The sequence below is a fragment of the Sinocyclocheilus anshuiensis genome, unplaced genomic scaffold, assembly GCF_001515605.1.
Source record: "Sinocyclocheilus anshuiensis isolate Anshui unplaced genomic scaffold, SAMN03320099.WGS_v1.1 scaffold799, whole genome shotgun sequence".
Taxonomy (NCBI): Eukaryota; Metazoa; Chordata; class Actinopteri; order Cypriniformes; family Cyprinidae; genus Sinocyclocheilus; species Sinocyclocheilus anshuiensis.
Window position 1 is genome coordinate 772097 of NW_015548231.1, and position 11621 is coordinate 783717.

Below are 11621 nucleotides of genomic sequence, written 5' to 3' on the forward strand. Positions count from 1 at the left end.
AATTAAATATAAAAACAAAGCTATTTGCCACTGCCAGGGCATTAACGTTTTTATAGAAAATATTTTAGAGTTTGTTATAAAAAAACAAGTTATGCTCAGAATCCAGAGCCTCGATCATAACATTATAACAGGCACCTTCCGAGTAGAGACCTGCACGATCGCGGGACCCTACGCAGCATATATATAGTTATATATAGATCAGTGAGTGTGAGTGCTAACCGCGCCAGTGAGAGGGCCGTGTGTGTTACAGCGTCCCAAACGACTCAAAATAATAAACCACAAAGTTAACAAAACGATGCACTCCACTGTGCTGAGTGAGAGCGCTTGTCACGTGCTATCGGAAACTTCCTATTTCCCACTTATGAAGTCTTGATTACAAGCACGTTGCATTCTTTTCTGTTAAAAATAACAGTGAACATTGGTTTGTGAATGTTGATGCTTAGCCTAAATAATTTGATCTGGAGCGTTCATTGTGAACGCTACTGGAGTCTAGGCCCACCCCAAATGCTCTCACTGGTTGAGACGCGTGATGACACCCATCCCAAGCCAGTACTGATCAACATCCCACCCCTCCTGTGACACATGGTTTGTCGGTATGTGTATTCAGAACCATTGAGCAACGGACTTTCATAATAATAAAAATTTGAGTTAATAACTTGCCCAGCCCTATTAAAAACAAAACAAATAAGTATTTATTCTGAGTTAACATAAAAAAAGATGACTATTTACTACTATTTATGATTTATCTGTTATTTGTTGCAATAGTGTGCATAGTAAACAATTTTTTTTCTTAATATGCATTTTGATATGAAGGCCATTTAAAAAAAAAAAATTTTTTTTACTCTAAATTGAAAGTAAAATAGTAAATACTGAAAGTGCTTACAAATAAGGACACACATTTTTACTTACAACCTTTAGCCTTTTCCTCATTTTTCCCGTACACTTGGGCAAAACATCCCACCCCTCCTGTGACACATGGTTTGTCGGTATGTGTATTCAGAACCATTGAGCAACGGACTTTCATAATAATAAAAATTTGAGTTAATAACTTGCCCAGCCCTATTAAAAACAAAACAAATAAGTATTTATTCTGAGTTAACATAAAAAAAGATGACTATTTACTACTATTTATGATTTATCTGTTATTTGTTGCAATAGTGTGCATAGTAAACAATTTTTTTTCTTAATATGCATTTTGATATGAAGGCCATTTAAAAAAAAAAAATTTTTTTTACTCTAAATTGAAAGTAAAATAGTAAATACTGAAAGTGCTTACAAATAAGGACACACATTTTTACTTACAACCTTTAGCCTTTTCCTCATTTTTCCCGTACACTTGGGCAAAGTGTTTTAAAATATGTGCCACAGTTCAAGTTTACAAAGTAGAGGGCAAAATGTAAATGTCTCATCAGTCCTTCAGGTCAGTGTATCAAAAGATATATTCCATCAAAGTTCAAGCTCAATGCTTAATTATTTTAAAGTTTAAATAGCGGAGAAAACCAAAGTCTTGTCATTTCTCTCTCATTAGATTATCATATATTATACATTTCTTTCCTTAAAGAAAAATATAAATAAAATCTCTCATTTCTGACATTAAGTTTTCTTTTTTACATTTAAAAAAAACTGTCACATAATCAAAAAAAAAAAAAACATGTAAAAAAGTAATTCAATGAGAAAAATAAAAAAAAACTGATTTTCATCAATATTAATGCCATATTCTGGGACATTTTGGAAGTTGCAATAAACAGAATATAAATACTAATAAAAACATAAATTATAATTTTTACAGTTTAAGCGAAGCTACTTTGTACTTCTAACGAGTAAACATACCAAGAACCCTCACGCAGGTGTCTAAGCAGCAGCAAAAAGCGCAATGGACTCGCCAGATGGTTTCTCCGAAACAGACTCCAGATCAATAGTTGGGGTTATGGACTTTTTCAACCTCTGTGACAAAGATAAAGAGAGGCACTGGGCTCATTTTGACAGGGAGAAACAAAACAAATATTGATATAGAGAGTGTTTGCGCACCGTACATACCTGCAGCAGAGACCCTTCTGTGGTCCAAAGCTCATGTAGAGCCCCCAGTGGAATCCAGATGATGGAGACGAGAGAGATGAACCAGCCCACCACCTCTGCCCACAGTGGGTATGTGTAGGACTTACTGTATCGAGCTGGAGTATACTGAACAATACTGGAGATCAGAATACCCTGCAGAGAGAGACAGGAAACAGGACATTATTATTCATTCAGAGTAAAGCGTTATATCCCATCTGACCTTTCAGATCTGCACGTGCACAGACACACACCAGACTCTACTTTATAAACATCTATCACTAAAAAGTAAATGTGTTTTCAATGGAATGATTTTAATGTCCTTAAATTGAGAAAAGTTAATTTAAAGGGATAGTTCACCCAAAAATAAAAAAATCTGTCATTAATTACTCACTCTCATGTCATTCCAAACCCATAAGACCTTTGTTAATCTTTGGAACACAAATTAAGATATTTTTGATGAAATCCGAGAGGTTTCTGACCCTGCATAGACATCAACGCAACTGACACATTATAGGCCAAGAAAGGTAGTAAGGACATCGTTAAAATAGTCCACGTGACATCAGTGGTTCATCCTTAATTTTATGAAGCTACGAGAATACTTTTTGTGTGCAAAAAAAAGAAAGAAAATGACTTAATTCAACAATTTCTTCTCTTTCATGTCAGAATTTGACGCACGTTCACAAGAGTTCCACATCACATTTGGAACAACATGAGGGTGAGTGATTAATGACAGAATTTTCATTTTGGGGTGAACTAACCCTTTAAGGTAGGATGCCTGGATCCCATGTATAAGGATGTGTGTACAACACAATCTGACAAAAAAGTGAGTTCTGTCATTGATTTTGTTTCAGTTCACTGCTACTTAATGGAAAAAAGAGAAAACGTGTCTTGTTGGAAAAAAGTGACTATTTTAAAGTCATCTGAGCTTTGAAGCCATTTATTCTGGAACAAATCTATAGTTGTCAACGTTATGAAATATAGAGGATCCCAAAATGTACGGTTTTCTTTTCCTCACCAGCACAAGCATGGGTGACAGGAACTGCCAGCAGACACGGAAGAAGAGGTTTGGTTTCTTCCCCAGCATATTCTCCAGCATTATACTGAGTCGTCTCACTCCTGCGAGAGAGCAAGAAAGAGGTGAGATAAAACCTTCATATCTCAATAGGAGCCGTGCTTCAATGGCTGCATCTGGTTCCCTTTCAAGGGAACTTCGAACTGCGTCCTCTAGGGGTCGCTATGGGGAACGCCTCGTCGTGACCCGTGTCTGAAGCATACATTGAAAAAACACCAACAACACGTTGGCCGGCGACAGCCCATGACGTCACTACCGGTGCGACTATAGTATAAATAGGTGCCGGGAGAACATGTTTGAAAGGGAATGTCTCAGGTTACTTATGTAACCATGGTTCCCTGAGTAGGGAACGAGACACTGCCTCCTCTAGGCTTCCTGCCATGCTTCGAACGCAAGCTTCAGACGAAGAAGTGAATGACATGTTCTCCCAGCGCCTATTTATACTATAGTCGCACCGGTAGTGATGTCATGGGTTGTCGCCGGCCAACGTGTTGTTGGTGTTTTTTCAATGTATGCTTCAGACACGGGTCACGACGAGGCGTTCCCCATAGCGACCCCTAGAGGACGCAGTGTCTCGTTCCCTACTCAGGGAACCATGGTTACATAAGTAACCTGAGACGTTTTCTGTGATCTTGAAGTACAGACTGAAGGAAGTGAAATTCACCAAATATGAGCGTGATGGCGAGCACCTCGAAGAAGGCCAGAAACATAAGAGACACTACAGCTGTGTAGTGATCCATCAGCTGAAACACATATATCCCACCCTGCACATACACACACACACACACACACACACACAATATTATTCCACTACATATGCAATGAAAAATGGAAATGGCCTTTAAGTTTTCCAGTAATATTACTATATAATTTTTATCTATGGAAGAAATATATGTTTGTTATGGTGTCTTTAATGGTATCTAAACTTCACTAGCAAAACGGCAGTTTGTAAGTCTGATTCATTTCAGTAAATCAGTTCAAACTGTCCATTTCAATGCATACATTTTCATTATATACACATTAAAATTAGTTAAAATATGTAGATATTTTGCCTCTACTAAATCAATTCCCTATAGAAAAATAATATACTAAAATGTATTTGAAATACATTTATTTCACGCTAAGTATACTACAAATGCATTTACATATTTGTGTATTTAATAAAAATACCTTGCAATTGTATTTCTGGTATACTAAACTGGTATACTTAAGGTCTGCTAAATAGGAACAACAAATTTTGCACTTTATTTGTGTGGAAGTAGAACTGAAGTCAAACTAAATATATACTGAAGTATATTTGATTCTGCTAAAGTGGAAATATTTCAATTATACTTCAGGCACATTTTCACTATCTTGCATTCAAAGACCGATATTATTTAAAGATCAAACAATCCTCATCAATAGTGACATTAAAACACATTTTAGGCTTAATATTAAGAAATGTGCATTGTGCACAAGTAATACTCCAAATACAGTTTAATTATAATTTTTATATCAGTAAGTCTCGAGCGATATGTCAGTAAATAATTTAATAGATTTGAACTATACTTAGTATGAAATAAATGTATTTTAAATATATTACTGTTTTACTAGGGTTTTTACTCGTTGAATCAATTTATTTATAAGCTCTAAAATTGTTTAATTTCAAAAATATACTGAAAAAAAAAAAACTGAGAAATACTGGGATATAATATCCTTCATTTGTTTTCTCAAACTATGTTCCAAGAGTCAAGTGTTAACAGTTCCAGGAACAGTCTTATACTCGATCCAAGTATAACAAAATCTCAACTATAAGAGCACATTACTTGTTTATGAAGTCAAACTAGATCATATTTACCCTGGTAATGTGAGGGATCCCCAGCAGAAATCCAACACTGCACACCGCCAGAACAATCAGCTCCTTCCTCTTAAAAACTTGCAGAACTTTCTTGCCAAAACCGTCCATGATGAAAGTTACAGCCACTTCCACCATGGCAAACTGCACAGTGTACATGTAAACATATAATAGGTCAAACTGCACAAACACATGTTTGTAACTCTGTTGAAAAACCTGGTGAGTTGGGAATTTCCCTTATTCTGATAACCTTTCCACACACAAGAACGAGACATTTTCACATATTATACTGCTCCATCTAAACACATGTGGCATGGATTTTCCAGCTGCACTCTTATCTCTCATCTTGCTAGCAAGATTGTGTTGACCCTGACTCCTTTACAGTTGTGTCTTTTCTATGTGTGCAACAGCTTTTAGGACCAGTGATCTTGGTCCTTAAAACTCTGAATTATGTTTTTTGGCAGTACAGAAACATAGCAATAAAAGCTGTGATGCAATCATAAAGTGAATCCTTTTTTAGCTCAAGAGATTCATAAAATTTCCTGCTAGATTTCTGCTTGTCAACAAACCTAGAGAACACACAAGGACATGGGAGGACTGGGATGCACAGCTGCAGAAATTAACGAGACAGATGAAAGAAAATAAAATGAACAAATCTGCCATCTGTGGCCTATCAAACTTTACCAAGGCAGCATTATGTTTATACTTTGCACAGAAGACAACTGCAGAATGCACTGTGACAAAACTGATCCGATAAGGTGGACAGAATGCAAGGAATTGTTGATTATAAAGGTTAAAGACATCAGTTTAGCACTTTTTGAGAGAGAAAACAAGAGCGTGTCCTGTGTGAATGGCTTCTTAGATGGTAGCTACCTGTTTTATGTGGGTATTAGACAGAAAGGAAGCTTACTAGGGATTGAAATTGTGTTTTGAGGCCGATTCTACCTGACTGTCCAATCCAAGGCAGAGTAACATGATGAAAAACAGAGGAGCCCAGAGCTGAGAGACTGGCATAGTGGAAAACACTTCCGGATACACCACAAACACCAGACCAGGCCCTGCAAGAAAACACACCCACAACATCACTCTCTTGGCCAACAAGGAGAACCAGATCTTTCACTGTTTTGGAGAATCTAATTATTGTTTTCAGATTCCAGTAAAAGATTAGTACTCTCAGCTCCGCTTGACAAATTTTGTCATGTTTAATTCAATTTAAATTCTGCACTTTTTCACCAAAATCAGTGCAGAAATAAAAATAAAAAAAATAACACAGGAGATGGAGACTAAAAAGAATGGGAAAAGAAGTTGGAGAAAATCATTTTTAATTTTCAATGGGGTCTCTTAAAGGGTTAGTTCACCCAAAAATGAAAATTCTGTCATTAACTATCCCTTTAAGGAGAGAGAAGAGAGTGAAGGAACAAAAGTGACAAAGACATTAAACTATTTGTTATGATGAGAAATACTCCGCAAAGCCACTGAACAACACAACTGTAATTGTATTTCTCAGAAGAAAACATCTGTCTGCTGTTCTCAGAGATAAAGGATGACTGGGTGAAATCTTGCTGATAAGGTGAAAATAGTTGAGGCAGGAAGTAAGTGCATCCTCAAAAAATAAATAAATATATCATACAAAATATGATATTGAACAGTGTGCGAACTCATCATTTTTGTTAAGCATAACATTTTCCAACAGCAGTCCAGGTTTCAGAGGGACGGCAGCATCTCTGTGTTCTCCTTGAGGTCTTAATGGGTTAAACTGGTGGAAATTGATGGACTCGGATGATAACATGTTTTACTAAACTGCTGTAATATAAACACAAAAAATATTATGATATGGTAAACTGCTGTGAAGTTCTCTTGAGGGCAGCTCAACTCAAGGACATGCTTTTATCATTGTTTTTTGTTTTCACATTGTTCTACTCAGCCTACCTTGGTACATTTCTTCCATGAATAGTCCCTTTATTCTTTTTCTCTGGCCTAATCCTATCCACCCTTCACCTCCCCTCACACTTATCCTCTCTCTGGCAGTACGGAACAAAAACTTTTCTGAAAAAAAGCTGGAATTATCCCACTGCATTCTCATTTCATTAGCTTGCATGGCGTTGACATTGACTTCCTTAGGCCTGTTTTGTGCATGAAAGTTTTGATTATTTATTTATATCAGTGCCCATATTCATAGGTCACAGAACAAGACACTGGCAATGTAAAAACTGCTGTGTAGATTAATTAGGATTTGGAAGTAAATGTGATTGCCCTACTCGGAGCATTTGATTCCCCACAGAGCACAACAACAAAGAGCACATCAAAAAGATAACAGAGATCCTTTGTGATCCTCTGGTCCTTAAAACTATATTGTGATTCTTGGCCATACAGAGACACAGCAATAAAACCAGACAGTAACAAACCTTGAAATGCACAAGGACAGAGGAGGACTAGAATCACAGCTGCAGAGACTGATATTACAGAGAAAAGGAAAACAAACTTACCATCAGTGGCAATGTCATCTACAGGTAGGTTGTGAATGTGGGCCATGTACCCAATGGCAGAGAAAATAACAAACCCGGCCACGATACTAGTGGCTGAATTAGCCAGAGAGACGATATAGGTGTCCCTGTAAAATAAAAGGCAAAGAGCAACAAAGAGAATGAATCATGTTTTCCTGGAAGATAACAGACCCTTTTAGCTCTGATCAGTGTAATAAACTTACAGGCAAATAAAAAGGAAGGTTACAATTTGAAAGCTACACAGGTACACATTTTTTGTGTTTTTTTATTATTTTAATTCAGTTTCATATTTACTTAGATACATTTAATTAAATAAGCTTTTAAAATGTAAAATGTTAACTTGTTATTACTAAACCTGAGGATGTTGTTGTTGAACTTGTTGTAACTGGCCATAGATATCATAGAACCAAAGGAGATGCCGATGGAGTTAAAGATCTGAGCAGCAGCATTGACCCACACCTACAACATAAGTTTAACAAACACATACAAGCACAGGGTTTTATTTTTGTCCTTTGTCCATATATTGCTAACATATATCTAAAATGTTATGTTTTAATAAAACATTAACAGGAATCATATTTCACGTTTGCTTTACTATATGAAATTAGGACTCTTAATTGATCTAAATATTTATTATTAGCAATTAATTCACAACTTTTGTACAGTTAACCTTTTTCTGAAAAGAAAACAAAGTAACGTGCGAATTTTGGGTTTGGCTAATTGTATAAGCATTTATAGAAGCAACACAAATAGAAATATGTGTCATGAAAAATAAAACCTGCCATTCATTCAATGCCCCAGTTTTTACATAAAGCATGGGTTTTTCCAAAGATTTTCCAGTGTTAAAGTTATTATTTTAAACCTACTCCAGAGTCCAGACCTGTGGATTATCTTCACCAAGTGCTAATTACATGTCATATGGTAAACCACCACAATTCCCACATTAATGCTGTTGTTTATCAGTGGTACTACACTAATGATGAGGTAGCATGTAAACAGCTTCTAGTTTGTTTTTAACACTATGTGACTTGAATGGTTTTCACATGTGATCTCACCTGGACTTCCAAGAGTTTACTCCAGTTTGGCATGAGAAAGAAGAGAATGCCATCTCTTGCTCCAGGCAACTGGACATTATTGACCAGCAATGCAAACAGTATGAAATAAGGGAACGTGGCAGTAAAGTACACAACCTACAGACAGAGGGATTTATATTTGTGATAACAAGGCAAATACATGTGCGCGCACACACACACACACACATATATATATATATATATATATATAATTATTTTACATGATTATATTATTTTTTATCAATTATTTTATTTCTGTCATTTTCTTGTATTCACCTAAAATATGAAATATGTTAAATACGGTTACTTTTACAGTTGACATACTAAGCCTTATTGTATACACACCAACATATTGTTTATCTTTAACTATCCATTTGTAGTTTAAACATGCTATTGTGTCCCATATTAAAGGCTTAATTTATAAATGATGTGAGCTTTGAACTCAGACCTTCCCGGAGGATTTGACTCCTTTAAAGATACAGAAATAAACAATGGCCCAGGCCAGGACTAGAAGGCCAAAGAGTTCCCAACGAATCCCTCCAGCATGCTCAATCCCTGTGGTCATTTCTAAAACCTTATGACTGGGGGAATAAAAAAAAAACCATTTACAAAGCACAATCACACAACAGAGCAAATCTATATCAGTCTCAGGAGTCTGACACTACATTGACTTGATTCATAGAATAAACCTTAAAATATATTGTTAAAGGTTCATTAAAGCTTCATTAATGCCCATCATTTCATAGGACATTCGTTATTACTACACACAATGAGACGGCACTCTTTAACTTTTCCAAATGTTCCATTTACATTGATTACAGGAAATTCAACAATACAGAGTGATACACAACTATAATAAGTCAAGCATTCCCACCAAATATGGCATAAAGACAGTAAACAAATTAAAATGTGTTACTCACTCAAAGAACTGTTGACTGGCTGATTTCAGATGTGTGGCATTGCCAGGAAAACCAGTGGAACAGTTGCCAACTGCATTCCATGTGTTGTTGCAGGACTGCCATGGCAATGAGAGGCTGAAAGAGTGAAGCAGGTAGTAGAGAGCCCAGGTCATGAGCACATTGTAGTAGGTGCAGAGCACGTAAGAAATCACCACTGTGGCAAGCCCCACACCTGAAGACAGACAAAGAAAGCGTGAGACACCACCGTTCCTGTCACCTTGTCCAAGCCTTTCACTGCTGAACAGACTCACATTGGAACAGCGACTAGGGCTCTTCAGAGGCTCTGAAATGTTTCGTTTTTGTTTTAGAAGAAAAAGAATAAAATTGCTGACCTCCAGAAGTACATTTTTCGGTTAACATACAAGTTCCAAAAGAACAAAGCAAATCTTCAAGACAGATGTTTTAGGTCAAGTTATATTAGGAGGGCTCTATCTGAAAACATTTCTAAACATGCTAAGAAAGAAAAACTTTTCAGCAGTTGCTCATGATTCTTGTTACCCTTTTTTATTAAATATTTTTTGGTGGCTGGCCAAAACAACCGAGGCTAATGCAAGATGTTCTAGCAGATTTGAATCAGAAAGCCTTTTTTTATTGAGGATTGCATGAATGAATCAATTAAGGCGGTTCAATGTTATGCTAAACTTTAGATTTCAAATTTTAAAGTTGCACAACACTTAAAAGGATAGTTCACCCAAAAATGAAAATTCTGTCATTAATTACTCACCCTCATGTCGTTTCAAACCCGTAAGACCTTTGTTCATCTTCGGAACACAAATTAAGATATTTTTGATGGAATCTGAGAGCTGTCTGGCTCTGCCATAGACAGCAACACAACTGAAATGTTCCCAAGTCCAGAGACGTAGCAAGGAGATCTGTAAAATAATCCATGTGACATCAGTGGTTTATCCGCAATTATACGAAGCTACGAGAATACTTTTTGTGCACAAAAGAAAAAAAATAACGACTTTATTCAACAATTCGTCTCCTCCGCATCACCCTGGTGATAAAACAACGTATGCTGTATTCTGTGTCAGCTGCGTCACACGGATACGCTGTTTTCGTTCAGATCAAATCACAACAATGTAGGAAACAGATCTGTTGTGACGCAGCTGACACAGAACAGCATACGCTGTTTACGTCCAGCGGATATTCTCCAAAATGGCGCTACAGGGTGATGAGGAGGAGAAGAATTGTTGAATAAAGTCATTTTTTTTGCACACAAAAAGTATTCTCGTAGCTTTGTATAATTGCGGATGAACCCCTGATGTCACATGGATTATTTTACAGATCCCCTTGCTACGTTTCTGGACTTGGGAACATTTCAGTTGCATTGTTGTCTATGCAAGGTCAGACACTCTCAGATTCCATCAAAAATATCTTAAATTGTGTTCCGAAGATGAACGAAGGTCTTACAGGTTTGAAACGACATGAGGGTGAGTAATTAATGACAGAATTTTCATTTTTGGGTGAACTAACCCTTTAATTTCAAAAGATCTTTGGCACACACAATGTTGAAGAGCTAAAAAATTGTATTACCCTATTTACATGTGATTATGATTGGATTGATGTGGAGTACTAAATATGTTGTTGGAACATGTAATCTCATAATCTTGACATTTTAAAAACTTGCAGTTCAAACTGCATTGTACCACTTATTTGTAGCTTATACCAGTGGTTCTTAACTGGTGTTGCTTCATAATTTACAGTGAATATAATTGGTGACCTAAAACAGTACCAAACAGGTCAAAAAGTAAAAAGAAAAAAAATCCTAAAAATTATAAAATGGAAAAACAATATATATATATATATATATATAAGTATTGGGACACCCCCTTCTAATGAACAGGTTTCACTACTTTAGTAATTTCTATGAGTACAAACCTGTATGTTTAAGCATATAATGATATTCTAGGGAATTGTGTGCTTCTAATTTTATAGCAACAGTTTGGACAGGACCCTTTTATATTCTAAAATGACAATGCCACTGTGTATAAGGCAAGGTTAAAAATAAATGATTGATTCAGTCAGTGTGGAAGAACTTGACTGGTCTGCATAAAGCAAAGTCCTAATCCCAGCTGAACACCTCTGGTGTGACTTTAAATGCAGACCTTGAGCCAAAAACTC

General features: G+C 36.3%; 1 protein-coding gene across 5 annotated transcripts in view; it reads right to left on the minus strand.

Annotated features, from left to right (window-relative positions):
* The window catches only part of LOC107654634 (sodium- and chloride-dependent GABA transporter ine-like), an 18818-nt gene that overhangs the window by 1814 nt on the left and 5383 nt on the right, over window positions 1-11621 (minus strand). For 2 of the 5 annotated variants that reach the window (XM_016441808.1, XM_016441809.1), the window contains exons 3-13: window positions 9459-9669; window positions 8987-9119; window positions 8521-8655; window positions 7821-7924; window positions 7448-7572; window positions 5907-6019; window positions 4965-5105; window positions 3792-3891; window positions 3071-3171; window positions 2038-2208; window positions 1831-1944 (exon numbers count right to left, since the gene is read on the minus strand). In XM_016441808.1, the coding sequence (XP_016297294.1) occupies window positions 1852-1944; window positions 2038-2208; window positions 3071-3171; window positions 3792-3891; window positions 4965-5105; window positions 5907-6019; window positions 7448-7572; window positions 7821-7924; window positions 8521-8655; window positions 8987-9119; window positions 9459-9669 (1427 nt within the window). In that variant the 3' untranslated portion in view covers window positions 1831-1851. Of the gene's footprint in view, window positions 1-1047; window positions 1060-1644; window positions 1945-2037; window positions 2209-3070; window positions 3172-3791; window positions 3892-4964; window positions 5106-5906; window positions 6020-7447; window positions 7573-7820; window positions 7925-8520; window positions 8656-8986; window positions 9120-9458; window positions 9670-11621 lie in introns of those variants that run through there. The other 3 variants (XM_016441806.1, XM_016441810.1, XM_016441807.1) reach the window with 2 other exon arrangements.